Below are 19,874 nucleotides of genomic sequence, written 5' to 3' on the forward strand. Positions count from 1 at the left end.
CTGAGAAAACCCTGAGCTGCAAAAGCAAGATTTTACTGAAACTTCATTATTTCACAGGCAGACTGGCGATCATAGGTCACTGAAGTCATTTCATTAAACAGAACTAAGGATCTACAAGAAATTATAATACATAACAGTAATGAGAAATGTTATGGGGTTTGGCTTTTTTTGGGGGGGTCACAACATGAGATACTCCTCTGCCTCTGGCTAAGGAAGATAACAGAAATTGTCCTCTAGCAGAATTGTAACATTGTTTCTGAATTCAATGAAAACACAGTCTATTTATAGTTACTAATTCAATATATCAAGTATCTATTATAAACATACCACAGAAAACAAAAAAATTAGTAGAAAATTCTCCCCCTCATCAAAAAGTAAGTCCTTCTAGTTACCAAAAACTTACCATTTCATCTTTCCCCCATTTATCTGTGCTACTTTTGTCTTGATTGACTACATAACCAGGCGGAAGCCAATTCACAGGCGGATCAAATATTGACACCACCATGCGGCTGGGCAATCCCTTCTTTTTTCCAAGCCGATACAGGTTACAGTTGCTGACCTTTCGCAGAAAAAAATTTATAAGACACTTAACATAAATGATTGCTGCTGGAATTATACAAGGCATATTAACATATTTTTACCTAAATGTTCTTCATATTACTAACTGGTCACCAATTATAAAGATTGCAGAGTTTTTCTACCTATTAATGATAGAAAATATTAAATTCCCATGTATTCTATATCCTTTAGTGTAGTTAGATGAATATGTCAGAACATTAAATGCAGATCAGAAAAAACGATGTATATAAATATGCAAATTCCTTATAAAGTCAGAGTAAACAGTTCAGACAATTTCAACCTTTTGAAAGCACAATATGATGATATAAACTGCAAATTGCTAATTGGGACGATCAGAGAACAGAATCCACACAAAAAGTCCAAGATGTCACAATATTCTCAATGAAATAAAGGGGGGAAACGCTAGAAACTTTAGCTGTAAGTGAAAATTGGCATGGAACACAGCTAAAATAATTTTATATTTCTAGAACCTACGCCACAAATATGACTTCAATTGCAATGTTTTCTCAAACATTATTCCTTTGTTTTGGTTGGTATTTCAAGATATTTTTGTTTAACCATTTAAAAATGGAGCAAAAGGCAATAAAGAACAACTCCCTCCATGTTTATTTGCATAATAAAACTCTCGGGGTCTGTTTTTCCTAAGGCCCCCATCTCCTCTCTAATTTACTCAAATCACTGCATTTCCGTCTCGTTTTTTTCTGTGGAAACTAGGGTCTAGGACTGTCAATCTCATTTTCGTTTTCTAAAAACTGGGTTCCTTTGTATTTAAGCACAGGAGCCCCTTCTCCACCTAAGTCAATACCATGGAAGCAGCACCCATCACGGAAGCACTAGGTCAGGCATCCCTGAGAAGAGTCAGCGAGACAGACGAGTGGTTCCTGCAGGGGACTCAGCTGGGAGGGGAAGGGGTCTGCATGACACTCGCTACGTGCTAAAGGGCTTTCCCATGCCTTCTGAAAGTAACCACACAAACAGTAAATGCTAGTTTCCTTTTCATACCACGAGAACACATCACAGGTGCCAACAAGAGGATAAAGTGCAACAGAGACTCAAAAGGGATGGAAATCACACTCAAGATCACAGAAATGGATGGCAGGATGGAAAAAGAAGAACTAAGTAAGGACTCGTGTGAGGCTCCACATAGGACAGGCAGGATTCACCAAGTAGAAATGGGGCGAGCGCCCTCAGAAAACGCACCAGCCGTGTGCGCGAGGAGTGGGGATGGAGAGGAGTGGGGCCTCAGCCTGGTTAGGGTACAGACCCATCTGGGCTGTGAGCACCAAAAGGCCTTCCACACCAGGCTGAGGGAGAGAGGATTTCTGTAGGAAACGGGAATCAAAGCTTCCTGAGCGGACGAGTGGATGAATTTTCAAAATATAAAATCATGTGTTTCTTACCTGACAGAGTATGTGGACCATTACTTTCCGCTCATTCTTAGCCTCTGATACTGTCTCCTGCAACAACCCCTGGGAGTCAGACTGCAACTATCACTCGTATGAACCCTACTCCCCCAAACCGGATCTAAGTCCTGAATTCTCAGTTATCTGAACGTTTCACTGAACATCCCACTTCATACTCCAAGAGGCCTAAGAACCCACCCCTAACCCTGATTCCTCCCTTTCTCTCTACCTCACCACAGGCATCGTCACTGCACCAACCTCCCGGGTTACACGGTTGCCATGACTGCATGACCTGGCTCCTGCCTCCCACCCAGACAGCGAAGGATATGGACTCTAGCCTCAGACAGCCCCGAATCTCCCGGAATAGCTGGATGACCTCACATGAGCTAGCTGAGCTCTAGGCAGCTTTCTCATCTGCAAAATGAGGACGTGTTATGTACCCCTCGGGCTCACTGAAAAGATTGAGAGAGAGGTCTGTAAAATGCTGTGTCGTGCTGGTGCTGACAGGGTAATAACATCAGAGGCAAGTCAGCGCGATGGTGAAGAAAGAGCAAGGTCTCTTAAGCCAGACTGGGCTCTGCCACCGACTAGCCATGTGACTGTGGGCAAGTTACCCCCTCCTGCCTAGGAGCCTCATCTAGAAAACTGGAGGGTAAAAGAGTAGTGTCTGGCTCGAGTAAGCACTTCGTCAGGGTGAGCTCAAGTTGGTATTTCCTGACTATCACCCCCCTCCCCGTCTTTTCTTCCCCGCCAGAACCCTAGTTGTACCCCATTTTCTGCTTAAGCTTACACTTCTTCAAAGGTCCAAGTAATTGCTCAGCTTGGTTTTGTTTTGCTTTTCAACTCAGGCTGCGTTCTGCTACCAGACTGACCACTGAAAACTACCACTGGATTAATCCTGAGGGACCTTCCGCCAGCAGCGCCTTCACGTCCAGCAGTGCGATGTGGGCTCCTCAGCCAGCACGGAGACCCTGCACAGAGCGGCACCAGCCGCCTGCTCGGACGTCTGTCCTCACGCATCCATCTGCACACTTCTGGGCTACCGCGGCCCACTCCCTGGCGCCGACTACTCATTTCGTGTCCACACTGCAAATGCACGGCTCCCACTAACACCTTCCCTGGTCACACGTGGTACCCGACCTGCCTGCTTAGGGTAATGAGCAGCTTTGGACCTTGTGACACCTCTTTTATTGTCATTTAAAGTTACGTTCCCTATGTTTCTCCCAAATCTTGATTCCACACTGAGTTTAGGAGCACGCCCTTTCTCTGGCCTACCCAGCACAGCTTGCTCGGGTCTCTAGGAGTCTCTCCTTACACTGCTGAGCCTCTGAGCTGGGGAAGGCCTGCTCTTCCCCTCCCTGACTCCAGAAAACTGTGAAGATGAGCGCTCCTTGACAGCCCCGTGTGATACCCGTCTGGAGGCCTTGCATGCCAGTACAGCACGCTCCCAAGGGAATGCCTAACTCATATATTAAGGCACAAGCTCCTGGAATAACTATGCTGTGTATTTCTTCACATCCTCCTCAGGAGCTAGCAGGGGCACACACGCTCACAAAGAGTTTCATTTGAACTGAAGTTGTATCAATAAATAAGGCACATACAGATCAGCTGGCCCCCCAAACCTGAGTGGTGCATCCGTGAAAAACAGCCTTGTATCAATGGGCTGGGTACGCTGCGGGCTTTAGCTGCACACGTCGGGTCGAGCAACCCCTCAGCGTGGTCCTTTCCCCATCCTCTGAAACTAGCCAATCCTTTAGATCACTTTTAGGCTCACGGAATGACTATTCGAACTGCTCAAACTAAAAGAACGACTTCTCACCTTTTTGCTTCTCATGTATGAAAGGCGGCCCTCGTGAGCATCAGGATAAGTGCAAAATAGATACGTGGTGATGGCATGCTTTAAAAAGGAGTCACCAAGCATTTCAAGCCGCTCCAGGTTAAACCCATCGCTGGCATTTGAAAGGGTCAAAGCCTGAAGAATAAGTCCAGGATTTGGGCCGAGAGTCCTCGAGGAATACCCAGGAGAAGGGCTCTGCTCAGAAGCCATGCTCTCCTTGAGCGCCGTAACAGCTTCTGTGGTACCAGGCATGGCGGCCACCATGGGACTTCCATCTGAGGTAGATTGGTTAGCATTTCCATCAAGGTATTTATTACTCAGTAGAGTACATTCATCGCTGGGCTTGGGCTGGTTCTCGTAATTGTATAAATTCTGAATGGGATATGAGGTAGTTGGTTGTACAGGTATTTCCTGCTTGTAGTAATTCAGCTGACTTCCTTGGCAAAAGTCTCTGTTAGCTAAATCGTAACTGCCATTGGCAAGACTTCTATTGTAAGAAAGACCATTAATTGCGGTCAGATCTGTTGAGACTTCCATGGGGAACTTCCCGGGTGCCTCACTGAGGAGCGCTCTGCAGGTCACAGGTATGTGGTCACGGGTTTCTCGCAAGGAGGTTCTGGTAGCACCCTGTTGTGCAGCATTTTCAGGGGTCGCAGCTGTGCTGTGCTTACAGTAATGATCGCTTTCAGCTGAAGAGCAGTTAGCAACTGAGATGAAAGATTTGCTGTCGATAGATTTTTTCCAACCGAAGTCTAAGTTAGGGTATCTGCAAAGACATTTTTGTAACTTTTCATCAGATCCTTCAAAAGGACTAGCTTAGGGCAAGAGCAATTTGAATAAAAAATATAAAGATTCTTATAAATATACTCCTACTTTAGAAGAAAAACAAGTTTCCAAGCACAACGCAAACGGTGACGTGGAGGGCGGCTCCCGGCCCTGCTTCAGCCCCTCCCCATAGTCCAGTCCAGTCTGGCGGTTGGGACACGGAGCCTGCCGGCGGCCTGCGGGACCTGGCCCAGGCCTTCTGGTTAACTAGCTGGGTACCTTCGGGCAATTCACATAACCTCGCTGTGCCTGAGCTTCCACACTTGGAAGAGGGGCTAACAACAATTCCTATTATTATATTTTAAAGTTCCTCAATCTCTAGAACCATCCCAGTCTTGCCAACTGGATAACCAGAATTAATTCGAGTGGTTAAACCAATAATTTTCTTAGAATGCAGAGACTATTTGTGGGAAGAAAATAATGAAGACAAAAAACATACTGAGGCACTTGCTTTGTAATATGTATTGGATTTTAGAAGAGGAAGCAGTTTTAAAATGTCAGCATAGTAACAAAGGACTGTTTGCATTTTCACTGTCATCACTGAGAGAGGGACGATTATTTTTGACCTTAGTATCTCATCTCCTTCTACAACTTTACAAAACTATAGGCCTCAATGACCCCAACATATAGATTTTCACTTGGGAATTAAAGGATGCATTTGTTTTCATGTATTAGACATGTTTTCTTTTTAAACTTTTAAGAGCCATTGTATATAAAATTAAGACCTGCACGTCATTCAGTTCTTTTCCAAATAGGATTTCATGGCCCATATTCTGTCTGGCCAATAACACAGGCATACCTAAAATCCACAGGAAGGGATCTGACTCCCACGCCAGCATCGCTGGCCGTCTGGGCTCTCAGCTCCTCCGCGGTCAAAAGGCAGTGAAGACGATAAAGTATGCTGGGGAGACAAACTGCTTTTCTCCACAGTGATGCTGGGATTGGGTGGATAGCACAAAGTTCTGGAACCAGTATCTTTGAATATGGAAAAATGTGGATAAATATAAAGCAAACACACAAAAGCATGAAAAACAAATTTAAGACCAATTTTACCAATGGATAAAGATAAAAATCGTAAGTACTACCAAAATCTTATTTTTAAAAACATTTTTTTAAATAATCCTTTAAGACCAAGCAGGATTTATCCTAGGATTTATAAGGATGATTTCATGATATAATTATTTCAATGGACCAAATATAAAAGCTAAATTGATGACTGCCAGATGGGAGGGCGTTGAAGGGCTGGGTGAAAAAGGTGAAGGGATTAAGAAGTACAAATTGGCAGTCACAAAACAGTCACGGGGATGTAAAGTACAGCACAGGGGATATAGTCAATATTGTACTAACTATGCATGGTGTCTGAGGGGTACTAGACTTACCAGGGCAATCACTTCGTAAGTTATATAAATGTCTAACCACTATGCTGTATACCTGAAACTAATATAATATTGAACGTCACCTGTAATTTGAAAACTAAAAAAAAAAAAAAAATAATAATAATAATCCTCGAAGGCCAAATGGGACTTTTCTTAGGGTTTATAAGGGTGATTTCATGACATAATTGTATCAGTGGACCAAATATAAAAGCCAAACCTCTCATACTTAACCAAAAAGACATCAAATAAAAGTAAACACATAATATTAAATCAAAACAAAACCCAAGGCCCGGGCAATTTCCAAAATATTCACAAGTCACTTAGTTCAGCTGATAATATAAAACTCAAACTTATCTTTACAAATACTAAGTTATGCTAATATCCATTAACTCATTACCTGTTTGTTCTGCAGACTTTCCCATTTGGCTTTCCTCTTTTCAGCACTGCTTAAAGGAAGAGCTTTCCCCTTCTGATTCAAGTGGCGGGGTGTCAAAAGGTTCAGTCTATAAAAATTTCAAAATAATTTTATCCAACAGACAAAAACAAGTACACTGTCACAGTGATTCTCCAACTTCAGTGTGCATACAAACCACCTGAAGAGCTCACTTAACTGCAGAGCCCTGGGCCACACCCCGAGCAATTCTGTGTGCAAAGTACCTCCTGATTTCCCAGAGCTTACAGGTGGGCAGTGGACACAGTGACCATCTATGTGTGCTTACTGACCTCTGGAAAAATGCCTCAAAGTGAAACTGAAATGTCGTTTCTGAAACCCTTACCTTGAAGATGTGTGGTCCACATCCAGCAGTGGCTGGTTGAGATTGGTCAGGTCAAGGTTATACTTTGTTTTATAATATTCTGCAAAAGTTTCATACTCAGGGGATGGAAATTTACTCAGTGGGGTAAGATCAGTGTACACATCAGCTACATAAAATCTATGAGGCTGATCAAAATTTCGATATCTAAAAAAGAAAAATAATCAGTGACTTTTGGTTTAAATCAGCTATTCTCAAAACACAGCTGTTTTTAACATGGATATGCAAATTTTGATTTTAAAGTAAGTTCAAAAGATTAAAAATAAATAACATTAATGAAAACTTCAATTTCAAATAATATATTTCAAGTGGATTTGAGACAAGAACTAAATATTTGTATCAAATAAAAACTGACTAACTTACCATTCTCCCCTACTTTACTATTATTTTTTTCCTAAACATCTATACATTGATAACAACACATGAAAGCTAAATGGCACCTTTAAGAATCTATTAATTTTGTCAATATAAAACAGTATGGCAAACTTCCAATATCCAAATCGACAGACCCTTTGTGCATTACCAATGCTTAAACATGAAAGACACTTGCCACATGTCAAGTATTAGCTGCATCACTGATGATAATGATAGTCTAACGAGAGCTAACATCTACAATATGGCTTTGAGGTGCAAAAAGAAAAACAAAATCAGAGAAAGACTGTACAGCCAGCACTCTAATTCTCTGAAAAGTACCTTTATTGAATTTTATTGCTAAAAATCTCCATCCCCTAAATTTTTACAAAATAAGAAAAGCATTCTGATTTACTATTTTCTTTGTAATTATAATATTACTCCTAGTAAAAAATTTGAGAAAGGAAATATTATTCATGATCCAATTCTGGAGGACGCTGGGGATTACCAGGATGGAGATTTTAAGAAGAAAGCCTGTAAACACCATTCAGATCACCTGACCTTCACAAAGTAAAATCCCTTCGCCTGCAGTGTTTAGGTTTGGTATTTTAAGGATGGAAACGGGAGAGAACAGGCCCACCAGGAAGGGAGACTGAAATTTTCCAGGAGGAACATCGATGACAAAATCACACACACCCACTTCCGTCCCCGAGTCAATAGTGAAGTCTTCTGAAACACAGTGTCATCACTACTTTGCTTTCTACTTCGATCCCTACCTTGGAATGATAACTGCATCCTGGTAATCTTCCAATTGAAAAACAAAGGGTGTTTCTTTTGAATACTTTGTACTGGGAATGCCTATGCGAGCTTCGGATTTCTCAATATCTTCCATGAATTTAAAGTCAATGTCCAAAGTGCTGGAGTCATTAACTTAGGGAAGAAAAAGACACTTTAGCTTGTTAAAATATTGCAATGCTGGGAAGATTCTTACGTAAGCTATATATTCATATGCATCTAATTTAGTTATCAAAGAAAGAGATGTCTGTGGTATATACAATAAGCTAGTTGTCAAGCACAACTTGCATTTTTTAGCTACTGTAAGTAAATGCTTCAGAGCTGGGGTCCTTCTTACCAACATTCAGAGGTAGAACACAGTAGGCTGAATCAGCGTCTGTGGGTTTAAATTCTAGTGCAGGTTTTTCAAGGCGAAGAATATGTGAGAATATATACTGGTGAAGTCTCGTAATCAACTCAAGCATTTGCAGAGACAATGTGAAACCAGACTTCTTCAACTCAATAGATATGGTAACCTCTCCAGAGCGAGTGTACACAGGAAAGTGCGGAATCTTAGCAAAAAGAAAAAGAAAGCACCCCCAAGGTTAACAGGTCGTTTATTTCTTTATAAATACTTAAGTTCAAAAGAGGAATGATGCTTTCTATCAGGAGACACTTCAATTTTTAAATATGAAACACACTGTGGTAACACAAGGCAGTTACTCTTAAGTAGTCTTTCCTTTTGAAAAAAATAATGTGTTTTTAACATAACTCATCATTATGAAGTATCTTACCTGAGGTATGGGTTTGGCTGTCAGTATTCCAAAGCATCTCGTGGTATCCTCAGGGGGATAAAGCTTCCGTCTTCTGAAGTTCAGTTCATCAGGTAATGGTGTCGTTAGAACCATTCCTATCACATACAGGTAACAGGGCTGGTCAGGTTTGGGATAGCTATCCCTCAGACATTCTGGAATCTGGAATTGGAAAGAAAAATTAGCATCAAGCTCAAGTATAGCCTCTTTTCCAGATGTTGACAAGAAAACAAATTTATTACTGGCTTTACTAAAAGCTGATGAGGAAAAGCTAAGAAAATAACGAAGGCATAAGACCTCTTAATTTCTGAGCAAGCATTTCTCAGGTCTGGGATAATGCTGTTGACTCTACACCTAACACCAAAATTATGCAAAACAAACACTGCAGGATCTTTAAAAACAAAACAAAACAAAACAAAAAAACTACTCATTTGATCTATTTCTTTTGACCAGGCACCTCTTTTCTTCGAGTTTTACTCACTATAGAATATGATAAAATAAATGTAGGTAAATTTTTAAAAATCCCACATAATACTATCACTCAAAGATAACCTGTATTCCATTTTGATATGCTATATCAACCTTTAGACTTTTTCCTAAGTATACATGTATATAAACATACACACATACATATTATTCATTACAAATGGAATCACACAACGAAGACGGCATCATCACCTGATTTTTATCTCCAGCTACTATAATAAGAATATCTTTCAGGGTCAATATGAATCAGTTTTATTTTTAATGGCTATCTCATTATATGAGGAAACCATAATTTAATTAATCTGAGACTGTTTCTAAACTTTCAATATACATACAATCCCACCCAACAGTCTTCAGTTTCTGAGGCTCAATGACATACATGATTGCAACTGTAGTTAAACGGCAGAGAAATGCTGGATAAGAGAGGGTTATAATTGACAGATAACCTTTATTAAGTATAGAATGTATCTATTAATTAAACAGGATGAAAAGCAGTACTATGCTTCTCAAACACGTTTTAGTGACAACGTCTATCATATGAAACTAGTCCAGTGATCTTTGGGATAAAATGTTAGAGCAGGAAAACTGGATATGAGGGAAAGAAGCATTTCAGGAAAATGGGTAACATTCACAATTTTTGAATAACGGACATGACTCTGAATCTTGAAAATGTTTAGCTCTGTGCAAAGTTTTCAAAAGTAGAAATGCAAAAAACTGCAAAAATAAAAGGACTGCACATTTAGGCTAATGAAAGCACACAGCAAAATTTTGCTTTTGTTTGCAGTTCTGATGAGGTAAAAGCATTAACAAATATTTTTAAATTAGGTACCTCAGCCCAGGGTGGCTAAGACTAGGAGTCAGACTCAGAGATGTTTCAGTGCACGAATGCCACAGAACGAGCTAAATACAACACAGGGAAATAACTGATTTTGCCTCCTAGTAGGCCACGTCCTAACTCCTGACAAATATCTGTACTGATACCTGCCAGTGCCCACCTCATCCTGAACGGACATCTTTTCACTTGCCTATTTTATCATACAAATCCTCTTTTGTCTTAGCCTCAAACAGAAGTAAAGCAAGTATCTTTACCACTACAGTGAATGAAACCAAGAACGTCTCTTCAAATGAAATAAACTCATTCTGGATAGACTGACAGATGACTCCCCTGAGAAGAAACACGAATGCAGTGTCTGAGGTGGGGAGGACATAGTGTCTGCACGAAGCGAAGGGGCTGCTCGAAGCTGTGCACGGGGGAAACGAGCTGAGGCCACAGCGCGGGCCACATCACCGGGGTCTGGGAAGCCAGAGGAATCCAGGTCTGATGCAGCAGGAAATAAAACGTCAGAAAGGCGCGTGTTGCCTTCAGTTCTAACCAATACTAACTGCTTTTGGGTAGCACTGTCTTCGTTTTGTGGAACCCGGTCTGCCTGGCACACTGGTCTCTTCCTCATCGTGTAAGTCAAGCTCTTCCTCATATTTAACGGTTTCTTTCCCGACTGGCATCAAATGGTCATCCAGTTCACCTAAAGAGAATTAACAAAAACAATCCAAATTTTGTCTCTCTGATGATTAATTAGTAAATAGAGAACAGCACTGTTAGAAGCAACTGGACGAGAAATGACAACCAAAGCATCTTTACTAATAAAAAAGGAATCAGATGTGACACTTAAGGCGAAGTCTACACATACGTTAGTATTCATATTTCAACGTGAGCGAGATTAAAACTCTAAGTTTCAAAAGTAAAAAACATCTAACCAGGAAAACAGCACATATCATCACTTCACAAAAGCCACAGAAAATGGATCTTCCCATTTTTAGAAAAATGGATTCATATGTACTAATACAGATTAATTTGAGAGACGGATACATTAAAACACACTCATGGTTCACAGTACGAGAGAAAACCTTTACATATTTAAAAGGGTCAGGATAGACAGTGGGAAATGACAGATGTTTGCAGTTCAGCTATGGAAAACCAAGCGCCCTGCATCCACACAGCAACCCGGTTACATCACACCCACACCCAGTCACCAGCGCACAGCGACGGCGAGGGCACAGCGGCACAAAACCCAGTGATCGCTAGTCCTCCATACGCTTGTTTCACATCTTTTTAACTTTATTTTTATTTGCATGTGCTTTTCAAACACTTACCAATTTTGTGCAGTTTTTCACAGCAAATGAGAGCTACCACTCTTTCAGCCAATCGTATACAGCTCATTGGTGGACCCTGAAAGTAACAAAGAACATTTCCATTGTATATACACCTAGCTATATTACCATTCAAACCTAAAACATCTACAAAACCTCTGCCCCAATCCCTTTAAAGTTAAAATTTACCAGAGCAAAGTTCTTTATTTTGAAAAATGTCAGCAAGTTAAAAAACAAAACAAAACCCTAATGTCCATATTTGAAATAGCCATCTTTAAAAAATCTTGCCCAGTAACAACTAAGTAAGTTATAACCAAGATTTGACAATTCTGGCTAATTTAAATTTCAGTAAGGCTTTAATGTATCTTATTTTCACTAATCTACAAATATGTAACCCCCCAAAAAAATAAAGCTGTATCAGGATGTGACTGTAACATATACGTTAATAGTACTGAAACTTGCTATGTACAATAGAAATTAGTTGTCTTGGAATGTCTGGAAATCAGCATTGGGACCAAGGACAGAAGTTACACAAAAGCAGATTTTTGAGTCGACAACAAAATAATTAGAGCAGCACAACTATACTTAATGAATTCTGTGTCACTGTCCATATGTAAGCCACAGCTGAAGATTCTGCCAGAAATGTTTACATTAATAAGATCGTAGAGGAAACTTCAGAGGTCATCTATTCCAATTCTAAGTGTCTGTAAGTTGTACAGTCTACTGAAGATTTGAACATGTAGTTGACTACAAAAGAGATTTATAAACCTGTTTTTTAAAATATTGTAAGCCAAATTTACCTATAAGTTGGCATAGACCTAGAGAAGCTGAAAAAAAAATCCATTAATGACAAATGTTAAAGGCACAATCATTTCTTTTTCTAAACTTACAACAATGGAGGCTCGAAGAGGTGAGTTAATTGGCAGATAAAGAGTTGAATAAAATGTACCATCAGGCAACTCTCGGGTTCTACATTTAGGAGCTAGATGAGTAAACGGATCACTTGGTAATCTAGCACAGTATCTGTGAAGAAAAAGAAATTCTGATGCTGAATCTACAACTGAGAAATAGATGAAAAAAATTTGTATTGATAGTCACATCCCAAAGTTTGATTTCTTATGTCCCTCTTCTCTTCTACTGGACCGGTACTTATATGTGTAGTTTGAACTTCATTGCTTCAAACTTTTAGTAAGATGGAACAGTGCTGTCTGCTAGAACTTTCTGTGATGATGTTCTGTACGTCCAACAGGGCAGCCACTGAGCACCTGAAATGTGGCGAGGGCAGCTAGGGAAACATTTTACTGTATTGAATTGTAATTCAAATGGAAATTGGAACGTAAATAGCCTCGTGTCTAGTGCTACCATACTGGACAGTGCAGAACATACTGTTCCTAACTAGTTAAGAGAACACATTGCCAGTGTTTGCTCCTTAATAATCTCACACGTGCCACCACTGGGGCCTGTGCCAGGCGGGCATCAGAAGAGGGTGGAAGGATAGCCCAGGACTGACAAAGGAGGGCGTGAGAACAAGATGACCCTGCAGCGCACAAGGAGCCCATCGCGGCAGGGCCAGAAGCCAGTGTTCAGGCAGCCAAGCCCGAGTCCGGAGGCTGCTGGGACACGAGGGTAACCCAGAGGGGCCAGGACGCATGGGAGGGCACTGGAATGGGGAGCAGCCCTGCAAGGTCAGGACATGCAAACATGGTGCCAGCCTTGCAGAGAAGGAGGCTGGCTACATACAGGGAGACTGAACATAAAAGTAAGTATCTGGAAGACAGTGAAAATCGTATTTCTCACTATTGAAGAAGTCAGGAACAAAGACGGGAAAAGAGGAAAGCTAGAATGAATCCCCTGGTGTCATACTAAAAACGGAGGTAACAATAGACAGGTAGTCAGATATAGAAATACATAGAGATATCAATGTGTATGTGAATATGCATATATTTTCTAGCGCCGTCTACTAAAGAGCCCAGTAGCAGCAATACTCCAGTGGCAATGATACCCCTAGCGTTCAGACCTTGGTTTTTAAACACCATTCATTCACCACTAAAAGAAAGCAGGGCCTTTTGGAGAAAAAGCCAATATCTAGGCTGGGGCAGGGACAATGTGAGTTGAGTCTAGAATGTCTCAGTACGCCATAAAATAAGGAAGTGTTCAAAGACTCATGATGACACGTTAAAAGTCATGGAAGCTAGCTTGCAGGGGGTCTCAACAGGCCAAATTTGAGATAATTTTAACATCAAAATAAATAAGTAATGATAGTAACAGATTATAACCCATTGAATAAAACTGGAGTCCACTAGTTCATATTGAATGGACAAATAAAAGGAATAAATAAAAAGCAAGAAAGCAAGAAAGAAAGCTCTTCCTTAGAGTAGAATGCTAACTACGAAATGCAGAAAGAAAAATGGAATTAGAACATCAGCATTCTGCAGAAATCACAGTGATAATCAATTCAGGCAAGAAATACCAACAGATATTTAAAGTAATGGGTGAAACTAGAGGGAATTTTATAGTCCAAAGTGTCTCCTCATGAAATTATTCACTAACTATAAAGGGGGGAAGGTAACTTTATGGTAGAGAAAGCTGGCAGACCTCACGGCAGTGATCAAAGTCACCACCACCAGTAAGAGCACAAATTGACATCAAGTGTCCCGAAAACATGAAACGAGAAGAACTCAGCATCACTTCTATGAAATGCTGGCCAACCATGCATGACCTGGATCTAATCATGACAAGTATCTGATAAACCCAAATTGAGAGACAGGCTACAAAACAACAGGCCTGTCATCTTCTAAAAGCTTCAAGGTCATTAAATCCAAGGGAAGAGTGAAAAATGATTGGTTCCGGGAGGAAGGGGACGAGAGATGACGACACAATGGATCCAACCGTGATCCTCGACTGGATTCTTTCACTACAAAAGAACATTCTCATGAAACTCGAATGGGTCTCTCTGAAGTGTACGTGGGAGTTCTTTGTAGTATCCTTGCAACATTTTAAAGTTTGAAATTGTTTCAAAATAAAAAGTTAAAAAGAAAATCTCATGCTTGTTGCTCCTTTATATTGCCTCTGCGTGAAATTTATCTTGATATAGACATCACCTAGGTATGTATCTGCTTTTCTCAGTTCTTAGAAATGTTACTACCAACTCAGGACAGAAACAAATTAGAGCATACTCAAAAATACAAGTTAATTTATCATAATCTTAAATCATTGCTGATAGAAAACTCAACATTCCCCAATAGTCATGGCGCAAAACAAAGTTCAGAATTCAGAAAAACATTACTGAACTTTGTAAAATTAAATTAAATCTAATTAAAATAAACACACCTTCATTATATCGGCCTTGACAATGAGCACTAAATATTTATTACTGCACAATACTGCTTTTGGCTTTTGACCAAAAAGAAGAATAAATAGAAAAAGGCAACTTCTTTTCCTTCTGACATCAATATAGGCCATAAATGGAAAGATTGGTGACTGTTTGCAAAAGGTAAACAATACAATACTTACAAGTTTAGACTTAAATCTCGCAATACTCATAGGTTTCCCATGCAAAGGAGTTCCTACCGTACCTATTGATGTGTCCAATGGCCGTGTTGATTGTGACTCGTGGACCACCATCATCAGGCCTCAACACGTATGGTGGGAAAATGTCGTCATCATCCACAACAGGCTCAATGTCAGTCTCACCCGTATCAACTGACTTGGAACATTTGTTTCTCAAGATCTGAACATTTTACAAACAGAATTTATGATGAGGACAAATGCCTTCTTGGCCATATGCTGGTTGTCTACCTCTGTGCCTACAGAAAACACTCCCTTGACATGGAACCTCTCTCCTAACACGGCTCAATGCTCTAGACACCTGCTCCAGAACCTTCCTCCCAGCATCAATCATGTGGAGACACTCATTATACAGTGGCAAGGTTTACACTGTACTGTCCCTACATACACACACACACACACACACACACACACACACACACACGTGCCAGTCTTTCATGAGTATAGGAACTATGTCATCACTCTCAAATTACTCCACAACTCAGTCAACTGTTACTACACTGTCCACACCAACAGTACACTTTCCAGGCACTCTTCCTCAATAATCCATCCAACCATTTTCACTATTTTATGGTGAGCTTTCACTTTGTAAAATACTGCTGGCTCTTTGTAATTACGTTCAACTTTTTAATTGCACACCCCTATTGAGACTGTTCTCTATACACAGAACTGTTTTTCTCTATTTCTATGCAGGTAAAAAAAAAGATTCTGCATTAATTTTTGCATCTTACCTTTTCAATAGCTTTGTACGTTTTAAGGTCTTCTTCAAAACTTTTTATTTTGTCTGTATCTGCTAACATTATATAGTTAGAGATCGGTGCCCTTGCTCTTCCCTTAGATTGAACGTAAGATCGATACTCTGTGGGCAAATCAAAGCGAACCACCAAGTTGCACTTTGGTATGTCAACACCTTCTTCCACAATACTTGTTGCAATAAGCAGGTTGGTCTCATGTGCTCGAAACTTCCTCAGTACCTGAAAAAAATCCACCAAAAAAAAAGGCAATCCTAATAAATTTTCCAAAGAAAACAATGTAATAAAAATAAGTGACAACTGTCATTTCTGCTACATACTCAGGGCATGCAAAGTCTTTAAAGGCCGGGCTAAAGAGGACATCAAACAAAATTCGAGATGCATGAAACTGTGAGTTAATGACAATTTTCAACTGCACATAACTTGAAAAATCAAAGTGCCTTTCAACTTTACAGAAGTGCCTGTGTACAAATCACAGAAAACGTTCAGATTGAAGGCGCCGGCTTCTTTAATGACCACAAGAGAATCTAACTCTAATCCCGCGTTGTGCAAGGGTCAACTGTATATTCCAGTGACTACAGCAGTTCCTAGTAGGTAAAAGTCACTTAAATATGTGAGGAAGCCAGGGACAAGGGCATCCGGGTGCAAAGCACAGGAATGGCTTGAAAGTTGAGTGAACAATTAAGTAAACATGTTTAACAAAAGTAATGACTCCACTTGACAGTAATGAATAATGAACTAGGGAAGAGAAATGAAGGGGGCTGAAGCACCTAACGTGCAGTTTATTATGGTATTTAAACGATCAATAAGAAAGAGCTAGTGTAAGTTCCAGAGCAGGTAGGTAATCTTCTTAAATTACCTCTTTTAGAGGTCCTTAACCATAAAGCACGGGTCTGTCTGAAGAATTACTTCTCGGGGAGCCTTAAAAAATTTACATGCTGAAATTATGTATCCAGTCCTTACCTCATTAATTCCACATTTATTGAATGAATAAATTATTTAATTAATCGATTCCAATTTTAAAACAATCTAACTCAACAAAGTGACGAGGTGAATCCACTTCTGCAGTCCTGCTGACATGCTGACCTCCATGATGGTGTTTTACGTGCGTGAGATGAGCCAACGTCGCTCCAAAGATGCCAAAATTCTTTCACTAAAATCCCTAATCACTTTGAATTAAAAATTACAAGCAAGGCATCACTTATTTTTTGGAATCTTGGGAATTTTCAATTTAAAAAATCAGAACTAATTAAAAAATAAAGTGAAAACTTTTTTCATACTAAATTTAAAATAACATTGTTTCCCAATCCAGGTTAAGTTACATAATGAAGTTAGATAATAAAGTAAGTTGGGTTTTACACAGATCAATCAGACTCTGACTATTGGACTCCCCAAACTTGGAATATTATCAAAAAGCTATGATGTAGAAAATGACATCAATGTGAATTATTCTGTTACTTTTAAGTTTAAATAACAAATTTTAAATGAAAAGTTTTTGTGTGTGAGCCAGAACACTAGATTAGGCTTTCGCGTCTTTAGAATGCTATTTCCTACATTAAACTCTTAAAAAGCATGAAAAACACTAAGCCAAAATCTTTATGAAAAACAAAACACTTTCTAGGAAAAACTTTCAGTTAGTTGCTTCAGCGTCATATGGAGTCGACAGGAGTTATGGTTACACATGCTGTTTTACTACAAAATGTAATTGTGTGTCATCAGTCCAACAAAGGAAAATGAAATGGTTGATAGCAGTTAAGACACAAAGTTGAGTTATCAGACAGCTATTCTAATTCTGAAATCATAAATCACTATACAGCTGCCTCGGAGGAGACGGCTACTCTAATTACAAGCAAGTATTCTGTACCAGAAGATGCTGAGGAGCGATGAAGAAAGGGAGTGCCTACAGGCAGAGCTGGTCTGCTATGTTCTGAAAATGGTCCCTGTACCATTATTTTAATGTAAGTTACCTCTTCCTGTTTTCTGAACTCCGCTTCCATCTGCTTGTTACGAGGCTGGTTCTTTCCGATGCCGTGTCCAGTTATGAAATTGCTGCTGATGTAAGCCAGCTCTGGATCTTGTTTGCCCGCTTCCTTTATCAATCTAAGAAAATTATATACATTTGGAAGTTAAGCATTGCTGAGGGAAAACAAATGTAAACCTTTGTTTGTAAGGTCTCCCTGAAAGTGGAAATACATGTATTTTTTGCCAACATACCTAACACAAAAGGGTCTTGGTATTTTTTTTCAACTGGCTTAAACAACAATCACTGCCACCCTGCACTGAGCAGATGTGTGGACCAAGTAGTACTCCTAACGCCAAATACAGGGTTTCTTTATACCAATGAATGAAATACTCATCGCACCTCAAACTTTCTAATTTGGCAGCGATGACTTAAGAGAAATGTGGCCCCGCAAGGGACAGAGCCAGGCAGAGAGAACCGTGGATTCCTCATGCGGATTCCTTCGGGCCACACACACTTCCCTGAAAGCTCACTGCCTTCTAGAAACACACGCACACCTCGCGGCATCACTCACGGCCTTGTCCCGGTGGCCATGCTTCCACAGAACTACCGAACACCCTGACAGCAAAGGGAGAACTTCTACAGCAAAAGAAACCTTCCTTCTCCCTCTACACGTAAAAAGCGAGTTCCAGCTGTGCGTGAAGAGGCGTGGTTAGCTCCTCCCACCTTACCCGACACCTTTATCACCCTTATGGATAAGTCGGAAGTGGAGCTCTAGACAAAGAAATGCCTGCATCTACTGATGACGATCTTCATGCCCAACACTTCCCTGTCCCTGTCCCTGGGCACTGAGCACAGTCCTGTGTAACAGAACACTGCCTGGACTTCAGCACAGCAATGCCTGAGTCCCCATCCCACCACGTGAGGAAAGAGAAAGACCCTCTTCCTGCCTGCTCCTCTCTGCATTAACTAGAACGCCGCCGTAACCTAAGGCTGGCCTTCTAGCTGAGAAATGGAAAAGAGCTACGGATGAGATCACATTACACGGGTACAGAAGGTTAACAGTTAGTGTTGCCATTACAGCTATTTTGGAAATATCCACATTCAAAAACTCAGCACACAGGATAAATGGTTCCACACCTGACGTAAGTGATTCCATATGGTTCTTCTGAAGTCATACAACATAGTATAAATTCCTAATAGAAAATTGCATTTTTAAGTCAAACCATTCTTCCCCTGTCCCTCCCTAAATACATGAAACAGACTAATATCAAAGAGCTGGAAGAAACCTTGAGTGGCCATCTAAAATATCTTCCTGTCTCCAGACAGCAAAACCCTGGCACGTCCAGGTTAATCTGAGACCTGTCTAAAATTCAAGTACTTAAAATGTTCAGAATCAGAAACTTCCTCAATATGTTCCAAGCTTGGTCTAGTTATTATAATAAACTTATGTCACTAACAGAAAGCTCTGTTACATGCAAATAGCATGTCCCAAAATCTAAAATATGAAATTCTTAGAATATGTACTTCTAAAATTTAGTTTATGTAAACAAGCACCAATTCGAATGCAACAGAGGTAACAAAAATGCATTTTGAGTTACTCTTAATTAGGCAAAGAATGTACTTTACTTTGCCAAAATGATGAATCTGGCAGACTTAATTAGCTGAGAAATGGAAGAAGCAGTAAATTTATTTCTCCTTAATGAAACTCGCATTAATACTGCAGAGAACAGAACAGACAACATGCATATTAATAAACAGTCTCTTATAAGCAATAATTAACTGCTATATACCTCGGCTGATAATGTTTAGAGAGAAAAAACGTATTTCTCTATCAGATGAATTGCAGGGATGCCTGAGCATGTGCAAACAAAGCCGCAGGCTTCCAGAGAAACGAAACAGGCCTACGTCGTCAGGGGCTTCCCAGTAGCCCAGACTGCTTGTCGATTTCATGGTACCCCAGAACTGGTAAGACAAAGTGTGACTTGTTTCTTTTGCCTCTTAACTGAATTTGTGTGAGTTATTTCACAAGCAAGCTGTCTGATAAACTATGCTGCTGTTCTCTAGTGCACAGAGCTTCTGAAACTATCTGCAGCAAAGAGCTGCAATTTCAAATCCATCAGAGACCACTGTCTTTGAAAATTAACTACTAACAAAATGAAACTTAAAAAGCATTATTGCTGTATTATATG

General features: G+C 40.2%; 1 protein-coding gene across 11 annotated transcripts in view; it reads right to left on the bottom strand.

Moving 5' to 3' along the window:
* The window catches only part of DICER1 (dicer 1, ribonuclease III), a 72,318-nt gene that overhangs the window by 13,154 nt on the left and 39,290 nt on the right, over positions 1-19,874 (bottom strand). For all 11 annotated transcript variants that reach the window (XM_074326981.2, XM_019746166.3, XM_019746130.3 and 8 more), the window contains 14 exons: positions 17,690-17,822; positions 15,702-15,944; positions 14,979-15,133; positions 12,294-12,426; positions 11,407-11,482; positions 10,639-10,778; positions 8,752-8,931; positions 8,316-8,529; positions 7,960-8,113; positions 6,797-6,979; positions 6,418-6,523; positions 5,444-5,619; positions 3,802-4,585; positions 404-559 (listed from right to left, as the gene is read on the bottom strand). In XM_074326981.2, coding sequence (XP_074183082.2) covers positions 404-559; positions 3,802-4,585; positions 5,444-5,619; positions 6,418-6,523; positions 6,797-6,979; positions 7,960-8,113; positions 8,316-8,529; positions 8,752-8,931; positions 10,639-10,778; positions 11,407-11,482; positions 12,294-12,426; positions 14,979-15,133; positions 15,702-15,944; positions 17,690-17,822 — 2,833 coding nt within the window. The remainder of the gene's footprint in view (positions 1-403; positions 560-3,801; positions 4,586-5,443; positions 5,620-6,417; positions 6,524-6,796; positions 6,980-7,959; positions 8,114-8,315; positions 8,530-8,751; positions 8,932-10,638; positions 10,779-11,406; positions 11,483-12,293; positions 12,427-14,978; positions 15,134-15,701; positions 15,945-17,689; positions 17,823-19,874) is intronic.

Source organism: Rhinolophus sinicus, chromosome 3 (assembly GCF_057876585.1).
Source record: "Rhinolophus sinicus isolate RSI-liver-muscle chromosome 3, RSI-T2T, whole genome shotgun sequence".
NCBI classification, from domain to species: domain Eukaryota; kingdom Metazoa; phylum Chordata; class Mammalia; order Chiroptera; family Rhinolophidae; genus Rhinolophus; species Rhinolophus sinicus.